This window comes from Plasmodium gonderi (assembly GCF_002157705.1).
Source record: "Plasmodium gonderi DNA, contig: Chr12, whole genome shotgun sequence".
Classification (NCBI taxonomy): Eukaryota; Apicomplexa; class Aconoidasida; order Haemosporida; family Plasmodiidae; genus Plasmodium; species Plasmodium gonderi.
The window spans coordinates 1,795,124-1,815,286 of NW_021628937.1; the positions used below are offsets into that span (position 1 = coordinate 1,795,124).

At 28.6% G+C, this 20,163-nt stretch overlaps 4 protein-coding genes across 4 annotated transcripts; 2 read left to right on the forward strand and 2 right to left on the reverse strand.

The window, feature by feature from the left end:
- Positions 1 to 4,552: 4,552 nt before the first annotated feature.
- PGO_123720 (exported protein 2) lies at positions 4,553 to 5,715 on the forward strand (the record flags this gene model as incomplete). The annotated part of the gene is made up of 3 exons (XM_028689162.1): positions 4,553 to 4,689; positions 4,902 to 5,076; positions 5,200 to 5,715. 3 exons carry the CDS (start codon positions 4,553 to 4,555, stop codon positions 5,713 to 5,715), a joined length of 828 nt encoding a protein of 275 aa, XP_028544963.1.
- A 2,389-nt stretch (positions 5,716 to 8,104) lies between these two features.
- On the reverse strand, positions 8,105 to 9,652 carry PGO_123730 (RNA 3'-terminal phosphate cyclase-like protein; the record flags this gene model as incomplete). Its single annotated transcript, XM_028689163.1, has 1 exon — positions 8,105 to 9,652. The coding sequence occupies one exon, from the start codon at positions 9,650 to 9,652 to the stop codon at positions 8,105 to 8,107; it is 1,548 nt and encodes a 515-aa protein (XP_028544964.1).
- Positions 9,653 to 12,566: 2,914 nt separating this feature from the next.
- Positions 12,567 to 13,401, reverse strand: PGO_123740 (proteasome subunit beta type-2; the record flags this gene model as incomplete). The annotated part of the gene is made up of 2 exons (XM_028689164.1): positions 12,567 to 12,827; positions 13,075 to 13,401. 2 exons carry the CDS (start codon positions 13,399 to 13,401, stop codon positions 12,567 to 12,569), a joined length of 588 nt encoding a protein of 195 aa, XP_028544965.1.
- A 3,226-nt stretch (positions 13,402 to 16,627) lies between these two features.
- PGO_123750 (conserved Plasmodium protein, unknown function) lies at positions 16,628 to 19,988 on the forward strand (the record flags this gene model as incomplete). The annotated part of the gene is made up of 2 exons (XM_028689165.1): positions 16,628 to 19,638; positions 19,814 to 19,988. 2 exons carry the CDS (start codon positions 16,628 to 16,630, stop codon positions 19,986 to 19,988), a joined length of 3,186 nt encoding a protein of 1,061 aa, XP_028544966.1.
- Between the last annotated feature and the right edge of the window lie 175 nt (positions 19,989 to 20,163).

Below are 20,163 nucleotides of genomic sequence, written 5' to 3' on the forward strand. Positions count from 1 at the left end.
TGTGTACTCGTGTATACACTTTGCAGAGGAATTTATTTTTACCTTTTTTACACTACTAATGATGATGATTCTTTTTAAAAAAAAAAAAAAAAAATATTCGAAAAATGTTTTTTTTTTTTTTTTTTTTTTTTTTTTTTTTTTACGTAAGAATGCAACAACAAGTGATTTTTAAAACATCGCTCTTTTGCTTAAGATTTGTTCGTGAAATTTATGAAAATGTGCTATGTAAATAGAATGAGCAGAGAGAAAAAAAACAGTTATAAGTGAAACGAAAATGAAACAAACATGAAACAAAAATGAAGCGAAAAAGACATATTCTTGTTTAGCATTATATATCTTTCATTAAAAGGAAATACCTAGTTATGATGATGTTTCCATTTTATCAAATTTTTTTCGCACTTTCGAATTTAAAAATAGTATATTTTATTTTAAAATTTACTTTTTTGCCTACGCATTTTTCATGAAATGGGTATATTTTGCATACGCTTGATTTTGCTATTCCTTTGTTGATCTTTCAATTGGCATATTCACGTAAATGATTTTTTCGACTATATTTTTTTCTTAAGTACATTTCTTCAGCTAGTTTATTTATATATTAAAAAAAAAAAAAAAAAAAAAAAAAAAACCTGTAAGTTTTTCCTTAGTGTTGCTTTACCCCACTTATTTAAAAAAGATAAGGAAAACGTGCGTAATTTGAAATGTATATGTTTATGCATGATTAACCGGTAAGGTATGCAGTAAAATTTTTTACGATAAATGTAGTATGTAAAGATATATGGAGGAGCAGCTTTTGTTTTACCTTTTACTTTTTATTTTACATTATGTGTTATGTAGGTGTATATATATATATGCATGTAGAATATAAATAAGACCCATAACTAAGCTTTTTTTTTTTTTTTTTTCATCTATGACAACATATTTCAAGCCCCTTCATTTTCGAGAGTATATTTTAAATAGAATTGTGAATATGTATGTGGGAATAATGTTAGTTATTCCCTGAGTGTGGTAATCACACAAGAATACGTGTATGTGAAAAAAACCCTTAATATCATTATTCACCACTTTTTAAAATGTCTCTATGCGTGAATAGACAATGTAACTGGGAAGTGTATGTACTTTTTTGTATATCCATGTGTCATTCAAGGAGAAAAGAAAAAGTATGTCTTCTTTTTTAAAAAAAACGTCTATCGCGCTTTTGCAGTGACACCCAATCCGTTTTTACGTGAACAAAAATGTATGAAACATGAAGGAGGGGAAAAATACAATTCTATTTGATACACTCAATGTGCATATGATTTAAATAGGATATAAAAATAAAAAAAAATGTTCCACGAGGTTTAACTTGTAAAATGTTATGTAAACCTAAATTTGTTCAAGTGGAACTAAAAAAGGGGGAAAAAATAAGGCAACTCAAAAAAGAAAAAAAAAGAAAAGAAAAGAAAAAAAGGACTTGTCTATTTATGCAATAATGTACGGCATTATATAACATATGTAGTACCTTTTAAAATTTCTTTTTGCCATTTTTAAGGAAAATAATATAAGGCACAAAAGAAAAACATATAATATATTACATGCATATCTGATAAAGTGAAAAAATATTTTTCCCCCTCCACCAACATAAAATTGTAGCACGTAAAATATAAAAATTGTTTGCTTTAAGGTATGAACGTTTGCACAAATAATGCTGTAAGCAAAATATATGTTCAATTTTATTATTTGGGGTAATTTTTTCAATTGTTTTTTTTATAATTTACGATTCTTTCTTTTTTTTTTATTGTTACGGGGACATATGAAGTACCACCACCATCAACCCCTTCCCCTGGGAGAACATTATAAATGGCAGAATGGTAATTAGTCCTATTCAATATTTTAGACAAAAGTAGTTATTTTACCCAAAGTTTTTTATATTAATGCTTAATGACTCTGGAAAGGTGCTTTATAAGGGATTCTCCTAAATACACAATGGGATTTACTACAACCTCGTATATGAGTAGTGTTCTACGAATACTCAGTTTTTACTGGTACACATGTTATCCATGTATGTGTAAACATTTGAACAAGCAAAAGGTAAGAATTGAAAAAAAGAAAAAAAAAAAAAAAAAAAAAAATGAAATACAATAAGTTGAAATGGGGGAAGAATTATTCATATATTAGCTAACAGAGGAGGGCTTTTCATCTATTCCTACCTATATATCTACATTATGTATATATAAAAAAATAGCACAAGGGTATTGTTAAATATTTTATAAGCTTTTCACACGAAAGGTATCGAGCCTAACATTGCTTGAACCTTTAAAAATCTAATTGGCCTTTGTAAAGCAAAAAAAAAAAATAAAAAAAAAAAACTTTACATCATATCATTATAATTTGCTATTTTTCAAAGAAAAACAGTTAAGAAACCAAAAAAATGCGAAATGTTAAAACTAAAAGCAAATGCGATCATGTATAAATTGATAAACATATAAATGCACAAATATGTATATGTGAGCCTATTCGTTGGCAGTACTACGGCTTCATAATAACTCCACCTTTATTTTATTGATTTATAATTATTCCTTTTACGTTCAGATTCGTACAATTCACCTATTTTTATACGCGCCTCTTTACACATACAACAAACGTACAATTACGATTTCACCTAATAGTAATTTTGTGATTCTTAAATAGGCTGTGCGAACCAATAATTTTTGTGTGCACAGTTGTATTAATACCTTTGCTTTACGGTACCTTATACATAGCATTATTTATGTATATATATATATATAATATTTATTTTTTTATTTGCTTATTCATTTTTTTATGCATGTGTTATGCTGGGCCCCAAAACATGAGAGAAATAAAAAAAAAAAAATCAGCACAATTTGAAAAAAAAATATTCAATGAGGGGGTGAAGTGAAAAAGGTCAGAGCTACTGTAGTAATTTGTGCATTATTAATATAATATTTTTAAATGTGTTAAATATGAATTTAAAAAAAAAAAAAAAAAATTATAATAAATCCTTTTTTCATTATGCATTACTACGCGTCCCTACACTCAGGAGTGAACTTTTAAAACAATTCAAAAAAAAATTCAATGGCTGTTTTTGCAACTATGTGATTCTAGTTATTTCACACGTTTAAACACGCTTAACAGTTACATGTGTTTTGCGTGTTTTAAAAAAATTTATAATAAAGCTTTAAAAAATCCTAAAAAGAAAAAAGTTATAAAATGTGTCATGGCTATATTTATTTTTACTATATCACATTACATGCGTTACACCATGCTTTATACCATCTTTTTATAATATAAAGCACGTATATATGTGCATCACATACATAAAAAGAGTGAAGCTTCCTCTTGACCTGCATGTATTTATGCTTTACATTGCACAGCTCTATCCGTTATGTTATATATATACATATATATGTATTTATGCATGTACATTTTTCTTTTATATTTAATGCCAGCACATATAAAATTTTTTAAGTTTTTATTTGTGACTAAATTATTTTTGTGTCAAATCATTTTACTTCATTACTCCTTTTCGACGCTTTAAATAAATATATGAAGAATTTAGTTTAAAAATAAAAAATTTTAAGTGAATGAATTAATGAGATGAATTAAGGAATCAATGAATAATTGGTTTTGCTGCATAAGCAATTAACTGAGCGCATGTTAAAAAATTTTATTTGCAAAAGTTTTTATCTACGTTTCTTTATACTTAAATATAGTATAAAATATATGCAAAAGCTCGTGCAAGCGCGCATTTATAAAATGAATGAGGACCTTTAGTTTTTGTCTTTGTTTAATAAGAGAAAATTTAATTAAGAAAAAAACGCACACACATATATGTATACGCAAATACATGTTCACATTACCTGCGTTTCACGTTTATATATATATATATAATTATTCTTATTACGCAGAGCATATACAGCACATGAAATTTTTAACCTTTGGGCCGCACCTTATAATTACTTAGCTTCATTGTCAGAGCGAAGGAAAAAATTCTATTATTTTTTTTTTTTTTTTCTGCCTATTGCATAAATATATAAGCCAAAAACGAAAAGAAAAAATTATTTTATATATTTTTTTTTTTAGAATTTTTTGTTCGTTTTCATTTCTCCCTCTTTTTTTTTTTAAGTTAAACATTATTTACTTTAATATATTTTTTTTTTTATTCTAGTATTTAAAATTTTTATTATTATGCAACTTTAAATCGAATCTATTTAAAATTAGTTAACATATATTTATAGCTTAAAAGGAGATGTGTCCTGCCTTTCACATAATTATATAAATTTATTAGTTTATCTGCGCCTGTCACAGTATATATATATATATATGTGAGTGTGTATACACATTTTGATATGTTATTTAAAAGCATTCACACTATACATATACACATATTGCAGTTTTATTTAGATTAACACGAATATTGTACACTCAGCCTTCGTACATCTTCCCCATTTTAAATTTTGATTTTGTGAAATAAAGAGACGTCTTAGGACATCTCACTAATATAAATTAATACAAATTTTGTTTTAATATTTAATTTCCCCCCTTGTTGTTGAAAATGAAAATAAGTTACATTTTTTCATTTTTTCTTTTTTTTATAATTTATAAAAATACCACCAATGTTGTACAGTGTGGAGGTTATAGTGACTTAGCAGCAACGAGTGCTTTAACAACCATAGTAAAGGATCCAATTAGGTAAACAACATGAGCTTTTTACATTCATACATGTGCATATAACGTTTATGTTCTCAGAGCAGCGCTAATTTGAAGTGGTACTGTAAGTCTTGCACAAATCAAGTTTTGTTTACATCAAACCTTGCTAGTGTATCCCATTCTTTTATTTTAATCTGTATGAATATAATTGCACAAATGAGTTTTTTTTTTTTTTTCTTCCTTACGTCTTTCAGTTTAACCATCAAAGATTTGTATGAACATGGTGTAAAGGATCCATTTACCAAACTTATTCATAAAATCAAAAAAGTTGTGCGTTATAGAAAAGTTTTGAGATGGTCAAGAATGTGGTGGATATTACTAGTACGAGAAATTGTTGGAGATAATGCGATTGAAAAGAAAACTGAAAAGGTATATGTTCATTTAATTATTTTCATTTTAAGAGTTTCATGTTGTGATGTACTTCCGAAATATGAAAAATATTATGAATTGCTCATAATTTTTTTTTTTTTTTTTATATCATAAAATATACAGGCCTTGAGAGAAATCTGGGATCAATGTACCATAGCAGTATATAACAACACTCTGTATGCAATTGAATCAAAGCCTCTATTATTTTTGCACGGTATTTTGAGTGAATGTAAGAATAACTTTTCGACAAAACTAAGACAAGATCCAGGTTTAATTGTAGCAAAAATAGATCAAATATTAAAGTCACAAATATATCGTTTCTGGGTATCAGAACCATATTTAAAGATTGGTAAATCGGGTATGTTCTACACAAGAATTAATGATAAAAATGTTCCTCCTCTTCCCAAAGAATGTACCTTAAAACACTTATCATCATACATGGAAGAGAAATTAAAATCCATGGAATCTAAGAAAAATATCGAATCAGGCAAGTACGAATTTGATGTAGAATCTACGAAAAATTCAACAGAAGGTGGGCCAACAGATGATGAAGATGACGATGAAAATGAAGAGGAAGAAGATTCTTTTGAAGAATCATCTTTTGAAGATAAAAATAGCGATGATAAAAAAGATAAATAAAACAAAAAAAACGAAAAAAAATTGTATAGTTTAGTATATCATTTTATATAGATGTTGTTCTTAAGCGGGGATTGGGGGAATACGATCATATATATATATACATTACCTTGAACTTAAATGTACAAACCTCTACATAAATGAATAATATTGTTACATATATCATGCACACATGACATAGAAATGGATTAAAATGAGAACCACATGAGTATGTAAGAGAAAGGATGTACATATTTAAAGAAATTTTGAACAGAAAAAAGTGTAAACAGAATTTTTTTTTTTTTTGAGGGGATCTTTTTATGATTTGTAGTGATTTATTTTCCTACAGAGAAGTTCAACATATAAAAATAGTTCCAAAGAATGATAACTCTTTTTTTTTTTTTTTTTTTTTTTTTTTTTTCGTTCCTTTATCTAGCTCAGAAAGATATATTTATTTTCATGTAAAAATAATAATTAATTGTAATACACCATTTTTGTATAAATATGTATACATAGATATAAGCAATCCCATCACAATATATATAAATTTATTCATAGATAGTAGCACCATAAGATTGTTGAATGTTAGCTTAAAATATGATGAATGTGTTATATACAGATCTTTTAAATTGATTGTGTGGAAGGGAAAGAAAATATATACATGTAAATTATGTGCCAACATTGTACCATAATAACATTTCTCACAAACACAGGAGAAGCTGTAATTCGTATACACTTCGTGTACATATATACATGTACATAATTCCGTAGCACATTTTTCCCACCACCCCATGAATTACCATTGTGACATATTGCTTGTTTTATTCCGTCATCAATAGCACTATGTATCGTTAATTCATAATGAATATATTAACACAATTTGTGACAATTCTGTGATATTTTCATGATATATTTATGACCATTTTGCTTCATTAGGTGGTCACACTTTTATCATGATTTTATCGCATATTTTATGCAGTTTTATATTACTTCATTTATAGGAACATTTAATATATTACATATATTTTTACTTTATTTTATTCAATGTTTTTATATATATATTTTTTTTTTTCCCCGCACAGATACATTGCAATGCGTATTTATACAACGTTATTTATTTACCCCCAAGTTTTTATCTTTTTTTAAATGTATGTATGTTTTTTTTTTTTTTTTTTTTTTTTTTTTTTTTTTAAAATTTCCCATGGAAAATTTTTAAAATTTTTTCCTTTTTTAATTTTTTTTTTTTTTTTGATTTTTTTTTTTTTTTTTTTTTTTAACGTTTTTTATATTATTTTTTTTTTTTTTTCCTTTATTTATTTTTTTTTTTTTTTTTTTTTTTTTTTTTTTTTTTTTTTCCCCAAATTTTTTTTTTTTTTTTAATTTTTTTTTTTTTTTTTTTTTTTTTTTTTTTTTTTTTGTCTTTTTAAAATGTCCCATGGAAAATTTTTAAAAGTTTATCCTTTTATAATCTTTTCATTTTTTTCGATATATATTTTTTTTTTTATTTTAGACGTTTTTAAAATTACTAATAATTTCTGAAATTTATTTTTCGCCATGAAAAACTTTTTCATTTTCACCCTTTTTTAAAATAAAAAAAGATTTTTTTTTGTAAAAAAGAGAAAACTATTAAAGTTTGTGTAATATGCATATAGGGTATTCTATGCCAGCTTATGATAGAAAAATGTATAAATACTTAAAAACATAATGAAAGATAAATATACCAGGAAAATATTGAGCAATCATTTTCAAAAAGAATGAGAAAGGGAATGAAAATATGTTTCTGTAATGTAAATTCACATAAAAAAAATGCCATATACACCCACAAATGGATTAAAATATTATTATTTTTTTTGTGTGTCTACAAGGCTTTTGGTGATAATACAAAATGTGAAAATTCCATATGTACAAATATTTCTACAGTGGGGGATCAAGAAATGAAAAAAAAAAAAAAAAAAAAAAAAGACATCCCACAGGTTATGATATAAAAACAAACAAGCTGATATTCATGTTCAAACATGTTCATGCATTTTCATGCATATTTACACGTTCACGTAGGAGCAACTATATATGTGCCCTCAGCATTCCTTGTTAAAAATGTCTACTTCCAATTTGTGGTTAGATAGACTAAAAAAAAGCACATCATTAAACATATACACACTATAAGAAGATTACGCAAATAAACGTTGCAGATATTTTTTCATAAATGAAAGGGAGTTGAAGTAAAGGTAAACACTTAAAATGGCAAATGATGTTGTGATAAAATGGAAAATTTTGTACATATATATATACATCATGCTAAAATGACATTTTTTTTCTTTTTTTTCTTTTTTTTTTTTTTTACAAATAACATGCATGCACAAGCTTCCAGGGTTTGTATTTATGAATAGTGAAGAGCGTAATTTAAATCAATTCACTAAAATGTTTTCTTGGAAATGTTACGATAGCCTATGCCTACACACTTGATAAGATATGAGTAATCAATTGGTGATTTTTCTACTTTCTTAACATCAAACACAACACTGAAAAAATCTCGTAACAATCTAATAAGGGCAACAGAATATGGCTTTATAATTCTTAAAGAAATTTTCGAAACAGCAATGTCATTTCCTAATGCCATGTATAACAAAGGTAACCACTGGTATTTTGTGTCAACTGAGGGTAATCCTTTTATTTCATTTATCATTTTTAAAGAAATAAAAAATCCTAGTCTTTCATATATATCTGCATCATGCAAAGTATTATTATATTCACACTTTTGAATGATGCATTTTTTTCGTGCGCTGCTATTCGTGTCACTCTTGGGAATCATGTTTCTCTGCTGCTTAGTGCGTGGCTTGTTCGACACATCGTCGCTTTCATCATCATTATCATCACCTTCTTCTTCTTCATCATCGTCATCTTCATCATCATCACCATCGTTTTCATCATCATCATCGTCATCTTCTTCATCATCATCATCACCATCGTTTTCATCGCCATTTTGATTTTTTTCCATAGATTCTTCCCATGTCCCCAGTTCTCCCCCAATATGAGCTACATCGGCCTTGGGAAGGCCATTACTTATATTATCTAGCTTTATGAAAGTCAAAGAGTCCTTTGCATGCTTAAAGTAAAATTCATCAATACACATATCAGTGGCATAAATGCATTTGTTCTTCGTGTGAGCAAAAAGGGACAGAGAAATGAAATGATTTTTCAAATTTGAATTTTTGATATTTGAATTTTCTACTTGTATATTTACGTGTGGGGTAAAGTTATGTAGATTTTTTTTGGCAATATTCATTAATTTATTTCTGAACACAACGGATATCTGATGGGAAACAATTGTTCCAGTTATTTTTTTAACTAACCCAGCTTCATTTATGTCGAAGGGTTCTATTGTCTTAAGATTGTTCATAAAAAATAAAACTTCACCTGAACAGTCAGATTTTATTCCTCTTTTTAAAATAGTAATATTTAAAAAGTTATCATCAAGTTTTAAAACATTTTTAAAAAAATTTTCACTCACAGTTTTGCATGTATAGACAGTGCTATCAATAGAATCATCTGTTATTCCTTTTAGTAACAATTTAACCGGATATTTAAAAAATGGAATTATCATAAGAAGAAATTCTATAAAGTATGTAATACTTCTTTCCTTTCCACAGTGGAATGTGTTGTGCAAATCACTTATTCTGATTTCATCACTTACGTTCCCTATTAAAAATCCTGGTTTGAAGTACAGTTCATCTCCATCTTCATTAATCCTAATTGTTGTATCATCACACAGTTTGTCAATGAGTCTCAACAACTTAGCTTCATATTCTCGAAGTCCTTCTTTTTCATCTATGACCTTGTCATCACTTCTTCCTAATTTTCTGTTTTTTCTTTTTTTCCTTATGTTCTTAATAGTTATGGCTTTTCCACTTATCATACTCAACGCTAGTCGAAGTCGAAGGAAGTTACTTCCTGTGAATTCCATTTTTGCAGAATCCGAACGAATGGTTTAGATGGTGTGTTTGTTAAGTTCCTTATGTATATGCATGCGTCTCTGTATGTAAATTTGTGTGGAAAACGTGTGCCTACATGCAAGGATGGATGTAGGGATGCATACATTGGTGCACTGCTTTACTGATGCATTACTGTGCTGATATATGACTGTTATGTTAGTCATCTGTTGTATTCACCTCAAACGGATACAGAGTGCCCAGTTCGACAACATGTCCTGATTTTTCTTAACTTATGCTTTTGATTAAAATACGATAAGATATCTTGTCTCCCCTTTGAATCACCCTTTAATATATATTACAATACAATATTCCCACGAAAAAAAAAGGATTTTACCCTTTTTTTTAAAAAACCACTTTGGATTTTTTTTGAGAATAGAGGTTTTAAATTGCACGTGAAGAACTTTTTTATATAACGTTTTTCTAATACTGGCGCTATGACGTACTTTTTCCCTTCCTCATTGTGCTATTTTTGTGTGTGTTTTTTTTTTTTTTTATTTTTTTAATATATATTAGATAAACTTGTTTGATACAACACTTGTAACCCTTGAAAAAGAGAGAAGAAACAGGGGAGTGTAAGTGTTCCTTTCCATATATTTTCTCAATTTTTTTAAAAGAATATCTGGACAAAAAAAAAAAAAAAAAAAAAAAAAAAAAAACAGCTTTGTCACATATATATATATATATATATATGTATATATCATATCATGATCATTTCGCAAGAAACATTTTATTCCAAAAAATTGTAACACTAAGGATGTAGTCTATGAAGGGGGTTGTGACGAGGAGAAAAAGTCAAAAATGATTCACAACATGGTATATTTAGGGTCCTACTGAATATAAAAATAAATAAATAAATAAAAAAATTCGGTTTCCTTAACACAGTGCAGTTGTAGTGTTTTAATGCTATAAATCGAAATAGTCAAAAGTTTGGGTAACATATTTAGTACATAAAAAAAGATTGCTTTTTTGTTTGTGCCTTTTTTTGCAAATATATATAAATACATACTTACGGGCGCGCATATTCTTTGAGCTTGTAGAAAAATCACCGAAAATAGAAGAACGATGGGATAATTATTTCAAGCAAAGTTGGTGAAAGTGTTTTCTACATTTATCATTTATTCCTTTACATAAATCTTAACAGGTATTTTTTTTCTTGTTCATTCTACTTTCAAGTATTATTCTCCCACTCTCTATTTATTGCCATATTATACACAAAACCTTAATCTTAATGAAAAAAAAAAAAAAAAAAAAAAAAAGGAAAGATTGATATGTTACGACTACTGCATGTAAAATTAAATATATAAAAAAATATCCTTGTAACCGAGTAAAGGGACAAATAACGAAACAAGAATACATACTTTTAAATTCACAATTTAAAAAAAATTTTTTTTTTTTTCCTTTTTTCATTTCAATTGTTCAGCTAAGATTTTCTTCTCTGAATAATTTACTACATTATTTCCTTCAAAATATAAAATAATATGCTAATCAAGGTTTACAGTCCAGTGATACTAAAAATGAACATTCCCAAAAAAGTAACGATGTGAATTACCCACATGCGTATTGAGAAGACATACGCAAATTATTTATCTTTACCCATTCATAATTGACAATTTTGAATGTACTCATTTTTTAGTATGTTCTGATTAAAAAGTTAAAGACTTATTTAAAAATTCATCAGGGTGAAATAAAAAGCTATATATTTTTGCGAATTAGTGTATGAGAAAATCTAATTTTTTGTTAATTTTTTTTTTTTTTGAAAAAACAAGGATAAAATGAAAAGTACATAGTATAGATCACTTCTCTTACATATATCCTGAATTCGTTCGTTACCCTTTGATGTACTTCACATGATCAATTTGCGCATATATGATGGAAAAAATGAAGCGTTTAAAAAATTATAATACATTTGTGCAATTGAGAAAATAGTTTTGATGATAATATATATACAACTGTTAAGATAGACAAAGCATTTTCTTCTTTTTTTTTTTCACCACTTTGATGAGTCCCTTATAGCGCTGTGATTATTTTATCTAGGCATACTGACAAACTGCAAAATTGTATAAAATAAAAAAAAGGGTTATAAATACTCTAAGGTAAGAGGGGAACCAACCAGACGTACTTATAAGGAAAAAGTGAAAACGGGAGGACACGCTAAGAAAACGGAAAAAAAACACACCTGAAGAAATAAACTTTACGCAGTTTTGAACATATTACTATAGGTATATTGAGTTTGTTTCTTTTTTTTTTCTTTTTTTTGAGCGATGTTTCTTTTACCCATGAACCAGGGCCTTTTATGTCAATTTTATGTCAAATTCGCGTTAATTTCGCGTCAATTTTGTGCCAACTTTGTGCTAACTTTGCTCCAACTTTGCTCCAACTTTGTTCCAACTTTGTTCCAACTTTTTTGTAAAAAAAAAAGAAAAGAAATAATTCTCTATAAATGATCAATTTAACTAGTGATAATATTCAATTGTAGTAAACAGTTATTCACTTATGCAAAAACTTATACCATTAAAAATGTATAAAATAAAAAAATATTAAAAAAAAGTAGGGCACACCTATGTGCGTGTTTTTTTATTTATTTTATTTTTTTTTCAAATGTCCATTTTGCAAGTGAGCAAATGGTCATATGTTATATTTTTATGCATATACACATGTAGATACAGTTTAAGCTCACAAAAAACAGCGCATAATAGGACATATTTCCATACGCACAAGTATTCATATAAATATATATATATACATATATATAAACCATAATTTCTATATTGTACGTCGTTGATATGTATAAGGAGTAAATAAAAACCAAGAATACGTAAAAAGTGGAAGAAAAAGGAGAGACGTCATGTGTGTGCGTGTGCAAAAATAGTCTATCTACTAAATAATTCAAATGGTCACATATTGAGCCTCTATTTTATTATCAGCCATAATTCGTAATTCATAATTAATTTGTGTAAGAAGAAATCTTTTTTTCAATTCTTCAAAGCATTTTTTAAAAATAAGTAATGCTTCTTCCAAATTCATATTTTCATCGTAGTACTTATCAAGAATTCCATTAACAAGGTATGCTCCATAACCATGAGCACCTTTGTTTATTGCATCCATATTACTCAAGTAATCACACCAATAGAGTTGATATCCGTCCTTCTATAAAGGGGTTAGTGGAGGCAATAACGGTTGTGTGTGAAATTTTATGTTGCATTTGCAACGGGAGTAAACAAAAAAAAAAAAAAAAAAAAAAAAAAAAAGAGTTAAATTCATATACACATGTGTGCGTTTCTATAGAGAAAATACGAAACATTCAGGCAGGGTGGTTATCTCATCGCCTTTTATATCCAGATATATTTTTTTTCGCCCATTTTTTGCTCATTTCGATACTGTCCTCAATTCTTACATTGTCATATCCAGCTATGAGGCAATTAACCTCATAGGGATTTCTCCTCAAATAATAAGCCAGATTTTTTCGGGTAAAGTAAGCAAAAGATTTTACAAACAAATCAGTTGAATTCTGATACTGGTAAAGATGCACATTCTTCCTTATAAATTCTCCAAATTGAATTTTATCTCCAATTGAGCCTCCCAATAGGAGACATTTGTTTCCATTAATATCGTAGAATTTTGTTTTATCGTCATTCTTTAATTTTATGATTGAATTGACACTGTACGTATCTGCTGCTAGAATTATGAAGTTTTTTCCCTTCAATCCAATTAAAGTGTCCATAGGTACGAATAATGTGGTGATGAGTTGTGTGTTAACTAAGTGGAATTCACTGAAACGGGCTTAGTTCAATAAAGCCAAATAAACTTGACACACGATTTCAGTAACGGAAAAAAAATAAAATAATAAAAAATTCAATCATTAAAGCAGAGGAGTGAGGGGAAGTGAGAAACAATTGACATATATATATGTATATATAAAAATATGTATAATTTACCTAAAACGTGAAACTGCTTAAACAATGCTATATCCCTCTTTTTGTATCGTTCAGTTTGAAGCATACAGAAAAAAAAAAAAGAAAAAAAAGGAAAAAAAAGGAAAAAAAAAAAATGAAATAAAATGAAATAAATTCAAGCGAAAAAGTAACACAAGGTGACCAAAAGATATTGTGCTAAATGTTTGAACAAAAAGTAACACATATGTCGAAAAATTGCACTACGTTTTTAAGTGCTTGTATTTCTTCACACTGCTGCAGTTAAGTGTGAGTGTTAAAAGAAATGCGTATGGTAACTATGCAAAATGAGCACTTTGTAAGCTTTACGGAAGTAAAAAAAAAAAAAAAAAAAAAAAAAAATATACACAGTTTTAAGCTTTCCATTTCCATCTTTTTTACAAACTAAAGCAGTCAAAACATCTTAGGCACATTTAATTACTACAGCTTTAACCCCTCCTCCATAACAAAGTAAAATTTGGCTTTGCGATGACGCTGTGATGGTGTTTCCATAGTACCACTATGACACTGCTGTTATAAGTGTAATTCTCTCCTTTGTAGCTTTCTTTTTTTTTAATTATGATTTCATCTCTCTTGGTTTGTTTCTCGCATGGATTGTTCTCTCAGATATGCAATACTCTGAAAGGTTCCATTCCAATAATTAACCCATCTTAGTTATACACTGTGTTCTCGTTCATGCTTAAATTATCGGGGTGAAAAAAGGGCGTTCCGAATAACACCACATATTGCGTGCCATGTGTAGTCACTTTACACGCATATATGTGCACACATGCTTACACACACATATGCTTACATACACATATACTTACATACACATATACTTACATAAACATGTGCATATGTTTTATTTCCTTTCTTTCCGATCCTGCATTTTCTAGTTCTCTTGGGAAAATTAAAATTGTTTTTACTCCCCTCCTTTAAAACAGCACAATGGTGTTGCTGATATGTCTACTTAATGCACATGTGTTTTGCACGAACAGAATGTGGCATTAAACAGAGGTACATGTGTAGCATCCTTATTTGCAGGTGAAGAGACATCAACATATATTGGTGATGCAAAGGATAGTTTACATTTTCCCACCTTTGTAATCATAGAGAACTTCCAATAAACAAAATATAGCATACTTGTAACTCTACAAAAAAGCATTTTGTACTATTCAAAATACACATTTTGTCTTTTTATTTTTCAAAAGGGGAATTTTCTATATGCTGGAATTTTTCCCTTTTGTTATTACCGTTACCCCTAAGGGTTATGACAAGGAGTAAAATTTTGTTCACAAATAAGAATTTAGTACATATGTATATATATATATATATGTGTGTACCTTTTTTTTTTTTTTTTTTTTTTTCCCCCTTTCATTCCTGTTATATTGTATACGTTGTAATTCCCATTTTTACAATTTACCATACTTTATTTAATCTTCATTTTTTTGGAAAATGAAATTTCAGTTTACTTCCCAAAATTTTCTAGCACATTGGATAATGGAAATTAGGGCACTTATGTATGCCTATTCATTTTCGTGTACCAGCTTTTTTGTCTTAACTGGGAGAAGACACCTCTGTATTAGTGTTTAAAATAAACAGTTGTTCATATTTACATATATGTGTAAAGTACACATTATATATATGACAGTTCTTATTCTAGTGAATAAGAGTGGAAAGTTAAGAAATGATGAAATAATATTTTAAGAAAAGTATATCTATATGAATTTTTCTACAAATTGGGACCCCCCCCCCCCCCTTGTATGCACATGTTCTGCAAATATGCACAAACATATAGTTGCCTGAGTGTGTGTACATATACAAAATGTCGCACAATTAAAAACTTCTCAAAAATACCCATTCCGATTGTCAACCCTATTCCTATTTAAACACACTCGCTCTAATTATCAAGACCTTACCAAACTTTTAACTCCTTTTGAAAATTTTCTTTATTTATTTTTAAGTTTTATTTTTTCAAACATACCACACGATTTAATAAATACTTGGTATACCATTAAATGCAAAAAAAAAAAAAAAAAGTACCCCTTGTCGAATAAAATATCCCAAAAAATTACGCAAAAATGTGAATGCAGCTTTCCAGAGTGAGGTGAAATCAAAGTCAAACTAGGTACCAAAGGAAAGTGTACCTCGCGCCCTTTAAGAATCAAAAAAAAAAAAATCTCAAAAATATCACAAAAAAAAAAAAATATCTCATAAAAATTTCAAAAAAATGCAACGAATGAGTCATCTGCACGTTTGCGTTTATGAACATTCAACGGCCTGTCGATCTAATCCGCGCACCACATATCTTTCTTAATGTGAGAGAAAGGGCACATGGAGGGAGAAAAGAATAAATTTTGGGCCCTCTAAAAACTCAGTAAAAATACGAAAACGCTTTTTCTTCAATTGTAACAGTAGTGGAGAAATAAAATAGTAAAATATACATGTTTATGTGCATATATATATATACATACAAATATGCCTGAAACAATTGGATGCGCTAAATCGTAGGACTTATATGCCAGAATAGAATCTCCTTATGTGAGCGTAACTTTCCAAGGTAAGTGGCAAGCCAAGGGCCAATAAATAGAAACATAACGGAAGACGCCATCGTGACATTCCAATCGCAACAATCGCGACATTGATTTTCCCTACCCCCCCCAGACGAGATGAAAAGCAAAAGAAAAAAAAAAAAAAAAAAAAAAAAAAAAAAACACACGAACAATGACATTTTGATTCACGGGGGAAAAATTAGCTCTTTGAAGATTTCTTCCTCCAAGCTTACTTTGTGACGAGGATGAAAAATGGGAAATGTTGAGAAAATTGTATGAACATAAACCTAAGGGATGAATGTAGCACATGTAAAAATACACGTACATACGTATATATGTATGTATGACATTGTCATACATAGGCTCATGTATGTACCTAATACAGAGCATCGTGTAATATGAATAGAGACAGGTTGCATCGCGCAAGTTGTAAAGATAGAGATAAGGTGATGCCTTAACAGAAATGAAACACTTGCACGCACTTTACCTTTTTTTATTTCTTTTACGATTTGTTAAATGGTCTAGTGGATATAAAAGGAGGAAAAACATAACTCCATATGGATTCCTTTGTAGTAGTAGAAATAACGTTCCAAACAGAAGAGTGATTATAAAAAGACACAATAATGTAAAAAAAAAAAGTGTAAATAATATAAAGGACGTGAAAGATATCAATGTGGGGGAACTAAAAGTAGGTAGAGTGTCCAATGTCGTGGACAATGATATATATGTGAAATTAAAGACGGGTGATAATGAAGAAATTATAATAAAAAAGGAATACAATTATTTACTGGAAAATGAACTTTTGTATGAATACTTGTACAGCAATAATTTTATTGACCATGTAATATATAACAAACTGATGAGGAAAGTGAATCCCAATTGGAAAGATAAAGTGGTGCGTGCCGAACCTAATCAGGTTACAGATTGTGTTGTTCTGATAAAAGAAATAGACGAAAAAAATAAGATAATTGGAGAATTATTTACCAGTGAAATAAGTAAAAGAAAAGAAAAAATTTATGACAAATTGAATGAATTGAAAAATTCTGAAAAAAAAATTTTCATAAAAATTTTGAAAAATATAAGGAATAAATATTTTGTAGTTTTAATAAATGGTTGTATAAGAGGTTATCTAATGTACGATGAAAATGATGAGCATAGTAAAAATATTCTACAATTTGCACAATCAAGTAAGAAGTTAGGTCCGAAATTAAGTGCATACATTATTGAAGTAAATAAAAAATTAGAATATGTTTTTTTAAGTTTAAAAAAAGTGCCAAAAAATGAGATGAATGAAAAGTTACTAAATTTGCAACACACAATTGCTGTGGAAAATTTATTCGAAAATGTATACTTCAAAGGAGAGGTATCTAATTTTTGTAATGATGGGAATAACATAATTGTAAAAATTTTTGAAAATCAAAATAATTCTATAAAGGTGAAAATAAAATCACATAACATTATTAACACTAGAAATATTCTCCGAAACTTTGATTATTTGAAAAATAAAGTCATAGAACACGAGTTTGGAAAATATTATTCCCCTTCTGCCGTCGAACAAATAAATAATGAAGAAAAGATTCATAACCACAAAATGACATCTCAAAGGGTTGATCATCATGCAGATGGAAATCAGCATAATGTTCATGGTCCACCTGAAACCCAAATCCATGGAGACACTTCTTGGCATCAGAAAAAAGGAAAAGCAACAATACAAAGAAAAGATTACAATGAAAAGTTTAAACAATTTAAGGAGAATTTCTACGGTTGTAACGACGAAGATGCATTGAAATATATCAACGTAGATGATTATATTTATAAAAAGGAAAAACTATTGTACGTTCGAATTATTAACAAAACGTCCGATCCAAATCTGTACGAAGGGAGTATGATTAAATCTGATCCGATTAACCCGCAGATATATGACCTTATAAAGAAAATGTCTAGTGAAGAAAATATCATAATAAACTACGATGAAAGACTAAGATATCCCTCAAAGGTGCTTGGATTCTTCAACAATTATGTTATACTCTCCACAAGGGTTTTAAGCACACAATTGATGGGTAACCAAGTGAGTGCAAACGTCGGTACTGATGCATCTACTAAGGTCGGTACAGATGCCACCGCTAATGCCGGTGCTAATACCAGTGCAGTGACAAGGAGGGAAGACCTCTCCCATATCACGACGGGATATAGTAAAATAGACAAAGGACAAATAAAAGATATTGTCACGCTGATAGAGAAGCGTTATATTGATTATGAAAATTTGAAAGAAGGAGATATTTTCTTCTGCAGATTTGATAATATAAAATGGAGAAATGCCCGTAACATATTTAATCTATCCAATAGCATGATTAATAAAATATTTAATTCATACTTTAAGAGAGAAAAAGATATAAGAGTCTTAGTGAAGAAGGAAGAACAGCTTAATGGATCCACACCATGGAAAAAAAAAACCATTCCAAAGGAAGAATCCACAATGGAATATTATGCCAAAAAATGGGAGAAGAAAAATGCGAACAAGTCTAAAGTACTTGAAGGTGAAAAATCAATAGATCAACAAATTTTTGAGGAAATTTTTTTCGAAAAAAGAAATTTTTACTTCATGAGAGCTGAACTACATAAGGATACAGAATATCGATTGAATAAAAACAATATAGATAAAAACTTCAAACTCCTGAAAAACATATGTGATAACTACTACTCTGGTATTAATCAAGCATATCATCGATATCCTAGCATACGGGAAGAATACATACTGGCATATTTAGGAAAAGATAATTACAAGTTGTATAGAAAATTGGTATCAGACTACTTTTGTTCGAATGAACATTCATATAAAGAATTTCTTCATGCTGATTGTGAAAATGTGGTTATGACTGTTTTTGATTTAGTTTTTGAAAATCCAAATATATTAACTGTTGAAATGATTAAAAATTATAACAAAGACTTATATGAAAGAATTCACAAATTGGGAATTTACGAACTGAATTATTTACTTAAAGATTTAATTAAATTAAAAAATAAATTACGCATATATCCATGTAGTTACAAAACGAAAATTGGACGTATGAATTTGACATTAAATAATCAGAAGCCTGTTAAAAAAGAGCACATTCAAAATTTACAAATTCATGAAAATGTAAAAAATGAATTGATTAAAAGTTATAATAATTTCGTATCTCCCGTTGAATATATAAAAGAAATTCTTTTAAAAAAAAAACAAGCCATGTGTATGGAAAATAAAAACATGTCATCTATTTACATTCTAGCAGAGGAAACTATAAATCTTTATGAAAACTCTGCCAAGGATGTCGAACCACATACCGATGAACAAATTGCAATGCTCAAGGCTCAAATTAACAGAAAACGTTCATTCGGAACCTCAGGAATGACAGATGGGCAGGATTCATTTCAAGGGGCTTTATTCGATCCTGAAAACAGCCAAATTAGACGCCTCCTCAATATGATAAAGGAGTACGTGTCTAGAGAGTTTTGAACACACACATGCATGCATATGTAAATGCATATGTGTGTACAAATTTCCAATTACATATTCACCGTTGCGACGTGGTCGTAATTGTGCACAATTATTTTGCACATACTGAACATTTTTTTTTTTTTTTTTCCCCAATCCAATCCCCGGACGCAGAGACCTAGAGAAGCAGAAAAAGAAAAACAAACTGGATGAAGTAGACCGCGAATATGATAAAGAACAGAATAGCTATAGCGATGCAACTGATCTTTACAAACATTTCCCAGAACTCGAAGAAATGGATGAACTAACGAAAGATATGTTTTATATGAAAATTCCGTTTGTTGAGTGAAATTTTTTTTTTTTTTTTGTACCATGCTATATATTGTTAACCTATGTGTTATTGACCTATGCAAGTTAATAAAATGTAATATATACATTTTTAATTAAGGTCATAACGGATTTGTAATTCTCTTTTTTTTTGAAGGTATGAAAATCATAGAATAATTTTGTGTACCCATAGACAC